General features: G+C 51.0%; 1 protein-coding gene across 1 annotated transcript; it reads left to right on the top strand.

The window, feature by feature from the left end:
* The first annotated feature begins 211 nt into the window (after window positions 1-211).
* On the top strand, window positions 212-2,313 carry LOC144612473 (putative G-protein coupled receptor 139). The gene is made up of 2 exons (XM_078432060.1): window positions 212-287; window positions 1,415-2,313. Exons 1-2 carry the CDS (start codon window positions 212-214, stop codon window positions 2,311-2,313), a joined length of 975 nt encoding a protein of 324 aa, XP_078288186.1.
* Window positions 2,314-4,685: the final 2,372 nt, after the last annotated feature.

Raw genomic sequence — 4,685 nt, 5'->3', positions numbered from 1 at the left:
ATAAATCATAACCTGTCACAGCGGGAATTTTACGTGGCTGATGTCACCTGTTTGCGAATAATTTCATAATCTCTAATTTTAAACTCTGTTGAAACTTCACTGTCCCGGAGGAGACGGAAAGTACTATAAAACCTCCGGGAACGTTCTGGTATAGCATTTCATTCCGAGAGATTACCGGTGGCACACGGGGACACGTTGTTGGGCAGAAAAGATGTGGGAAAAGTTTTTTGAATATTTGCGTGTGGCGAAACTCTTGTACGTGATTATTGCAGCGGTTGGAGTCCCTGGTAAGTGAGCAGAACAATTCAAGTTATGTAACTCCATGTGATAACGGATTCTGATCATGTTATAAGCTTCCCAACTAGCAATCATTGTACAAGAATATGGAATCATATAAATCCTCTTAATTAAATATTTTTCAATTAACGTTATGACTTTTCTTCTTTTCAGAGAGCCGAAACTAACCCTCTTTTAATTTTACTGCCGGGACCCACTAGAATGTCGTTCTTGCCTTCAGTGCGACCTTGCCCAGAGTTGTCCCTGTGCTCGGGACAGGCAGCTCTCCGGGACGGTGTGACTGGGAGGGGTTTACATTGTGAAGTTCACTGTGTCTGAGTTATTGATCAGAGTGCACACCGGTCCTGTGGACACGTCTCAATGTGGAGTCTGTCAGTCGGATTCCATCGCCTGTTGGTCAATAATTGGATCGACCCCCTGATCCACTGGCCTCGGATCTAATAGCGTGTGTTCTTACCGAACTTAGCCCAGTGGGGATGCAGAGCCACTCTGCAGCGGGTTTCTAAGTTCTCCCTGCCTTCCCTCTATCCGTCGCCTTATCTCTTCTCCCCTGAAACAAGCAGGTCGGGCACTCGGAGGCGGATCTGACATTGTTAATCTTGCACCCACACACACCGATTCCAGTCGAGCCAGTGTTTAGCCCAGGAGAATGTGTTCACACAAAGGGTGGTGGTTGTATGGAACAAGCTGCCAGATGATACAGTTGAGGCTGTGACTATCCCATCGCATAAGAAACAGTTAGACAGGTACATAGATAGGACATGTTTGGATGGGATATGGACCAAGCGCAGACAAGTGGGGCGTATATTATTTACTGGTATGGGCGAACTGGGCCGAGGGCATGTTACCACACTGTGTAGGAAAATAAATGTGGATGCTGGTACAAATCGAAGATATCACGAAATGCTGGAGTACCTCGGCAGGTCAGTCAGCATATAGAAGAGAAGGAATGGGTGAAGGGTCTGAAGAAGTGTCTAGATCCGAAACGTCACTTATTCCCTCTCTCAGAAATGCTGCCTGACCTGCTTTGTTTCCACGCTGTATCACTCTATGAATCTATGACTCTATGAATCTAATGCCCAGTGTCCGTTCCCTTCTCTGTCCGCAGTGAATTTAGTGGCGATTGTGATCCTGTCTCGGGGAAAGTGCGGTCTTTCCACCAGCACCACTCGCTACCTAGTGGCCATGGCAGCGGCCGATCTTCTGGCCGTGATTACCGAGGTCATTTTATATTGGATCCGATATCATTACTTTTATTGGAGTTTCCTGTCCATTACCCCCGTATGCAGTGTTATCTTTGTACTAAGGTATGGAGCTACAGACTGTTCTGTCTGGTTCACCGTCACTTTCACCTTTGATCGCTTCGTCGCCATTTGTTGCCAGAAGCTGAAAACAAAATATTGCAGCGGGAAAATTGCGGCTGCGGTTCTCGCAACAGCAGGCATTCTGCTCTGTCTGAAAAACATTCCCCGCTACTTCACAGTGGAACCCCGCACAATCATAGACAATGTTCCTTGGGGCTGTGACACGGTGGACAGTTATTACACTGACCCCGGGTGGGTGGCATTTGACTGGCTCGACACGGTTTTAACTCCGTTCCTCCCTTTCGCTGCAATCTTGCTGCTCAACGCTCTGACAGTGCGGCACATTTTAGTGGCCAGTCGGGTCCGTCAGGGGCTGAGGGGTCAGAGCAAGGCGGAGAACCGTAGTGACCCGGAGATGGAGAGCAGGAGGAGGTCTGTGGTTTTACTCTTCACCATCTCCGGCAGCTTCATCCTCCTGTGGCTGACGCTGGTTGTAAACGTCGTCTATTATCAGATCACAGGGATTGGAAATAATCTCAATGATTCTGAATGGATCTTTATCCACCTCGGGTATTTGTTGAGGAATCTCAGCTGCTGCACGAACACATTTATTTACGCGGCGACCCAGTGCAAGTTCAGGGATCAGGTGAACAACGCGGTGAAATATCCGTTCAACACAATGCTTCGGCTCATTAATAAATCCGCGCCCTGAGCGCATCCCAAAGGCGGCCGCAGTCCATCCACCGGGCTCCGGATCCGGCCAGAGCAGAATTTATCTGCTAAGGAGACTCATGTCCTTTGGAGTGCAGGGTGAAACTCCTAAGGACCTTCTACAACACGGTGGTTGCATCGGCCATCTTCTATAAAGTGGTCTACTGGAGCAGCCGCGTCTCAGCAGTGGAAGGGAAGGGACTCGACCAGCTGGTCAGGAAGTCCAGCTCTGTCCTGAGTTGCACCCTCGATTCAGTGCAGGTGGTGGGAGAAAGAAGGATGATGGCAAAGCTATCGCTGCTGGACAACGACTGCCACCCCATGCAGGGCACCGTCACTGCACTGAGGAGCTCCTTCAGTGACAGACTCCTTCACCCCAAGTGCGTCAAGGAGAGATATATGAGGTCCTTCCTTCCCGCTGCTGTGAGACTGCACAACCAGCGCTAGTCCCAGCAGACCAGTCAACAATAACAGCTAATAACACTCGGAAACCAATGACAATCTATTTATGATTTATTTATAATCAATGTTCTTTTGCTCTCTTGTTATCCACTTTACTGCTGTAACACTGTAGATTTCCCCGGTGCGGGACGAATAAAGGAATATATTATTATTATTATTATCACCACAGAATCTTCCAGTTGTCAGTCCCGGGCGAATGATCCCATCGACGGCTTCGCTGCGGGACAACCAGCCCGTCACAGAGAGATCTGTCACATTTACCCACTCGGGGGGAGGGGGAGTCAGAGGGCCTGAGGAGTGGGGATGGTGGGCGTGTGGGGAGAGAGCAGGAGGAGTAGGGAGAGAGGGATAGAAAGTTGGGGAGAGAGAGGTGGTGGAGTGTGTGTAGAAAGAGAATGGTGGGGAGAGAGCGAAGGGTGTGGGGAGAGAGGGGGAGGAGTGTGCAGAGAGGACGTTGAGGGGAGAGGGCGAGGTTTGTGTGCAGGATAAGGGGTGTGGGGAGATTCTTGAAAATTTGGAAAGAGAGAGAAGGCTGTGTAGGAAGAGAGGAATAATGCAGGGAGAAACAGGGAGATGAGAGAGTGAGGTGTGGAATGAGTGGGATCAGATCCATGTGGGGAGACAGTGAATTAGTCTGAGGAGAGTGGGAAAGAGTGAGGTGTGAGGACGAGGTGGGGAGAGATGGAGAGGAGGGTGAGAGGGAGTGGCGTGGGAGCGATACAGACAGGTGAGGAGAGAGGAAAAGCTCGAGGGAAGTGATTGAGTGGTGGAGGTGAGAGAGGGAGAGGTGCGAAGAAGAGGTGGAGTTAAGAGAGGGAGAGGTGGAGGGGAGTGAGGGCGAGGTGGAGGGGAGTGAGGGGGAGAGGGAGCAGTGATGCTGTGAGCGAGAGATAACTGCAAGGATGGAGTGATGTTCTGGGGAGAGCCGGAGAGGAATGGGAACAGAGGATGTGGAGAGACGGGCAGGAGACGGGGGGGGGGCAGAGTACCGTGGAGACTGTGGAGAGAGTGTGGGAGGTGTGGGAAGAGAGAATGGCAGGAGTGTGGTGGGAGAGTGGGGGAGGAGTTTGAGGAGAGAGGGGGAGGAGTGTGAGGAGAGAGAGCGGGCGAGTGGGCGAGAAAGGCTGTGGGGAGAGAGAATGGCAGTAATGCGAGGAGAGAGAGGGGGAGGAAGGAGTGCGCGGAGAGGGAATGTGGAATGTGGGGAATGGATACATGTGGGGAGGAGAAGGGTGTGGGGAGAGAGGGAATAGTGTCCGGAGTGTGAGTGAGCAGTGTGGGTAGAGAGTTGGGGCGTGTGTGTTGTTGGGTCGGTACTGCCATGTAATAATTTCTCTTTTTAAACGCCCTGACAACTGTTTCAATATTTTACTACCACTAAACTCTACCCTTAATATCAGAGGAATTAAACATCAACATGTGTCCACATTTCTCAAATATGCAGAAAACAATATGCAACATATTATCCTCCAACATTTCCGTCACCTCCAGTGGGATCCCACTGCTGGCCACTTCTTCCCATCTCCACCCCTTTCTGCTTTCCGCAGAGACCGTTCCCTGGTCCACTCGTCCCTTCCCACCCAAACCACCCCTTCCCCTGGTACATTCCCCTGGAGCCGCAGGAGATGCAACATAGTCTGGGGAGAGTGAGAAAGAGTGATGTGTGAGGAGGAGTTGGGGAGAGATGGAGAGGAGGAGGGTGAGAGGGAGTGACGTGGGAGCGATAGAGACAGAGGTGAGGAGAGAGGAAAAGCTCGAGGGAAGTGATTGAGTGGTGGAGGTGAGAGAGGGAGAGGTGCGAAGGAAAGGTGGAGTTAAGAGAGAAAGAGGTGGACTCCGTCCAAGGACCAGAACAGTCTTTCCAGGTTAGGCAGCGGTTCACGTGCACCTCCTCTAACCTGATCTACTGTA

Source organism: Rhinoraja longicauda, unplaced genomic scaffold (genome assembly GCF_053455715.1).
Source record: "Rhinoraja longicauda isolate Sanriku21f unplaced genomic scaffold, sRhiLon1.1 Scf000045, whole genome shotgun sequence".
Lineage (NCBI taxonomy): Eukaryota > Metazoa > Chordata > Chondrichthyes > Rajiformes > Arhynchobatidae > Rhinoraja > Rhinoraja longicauda.
This window is presented reverse-complemented; position numbering and strand designations above follow the sequence as displayed.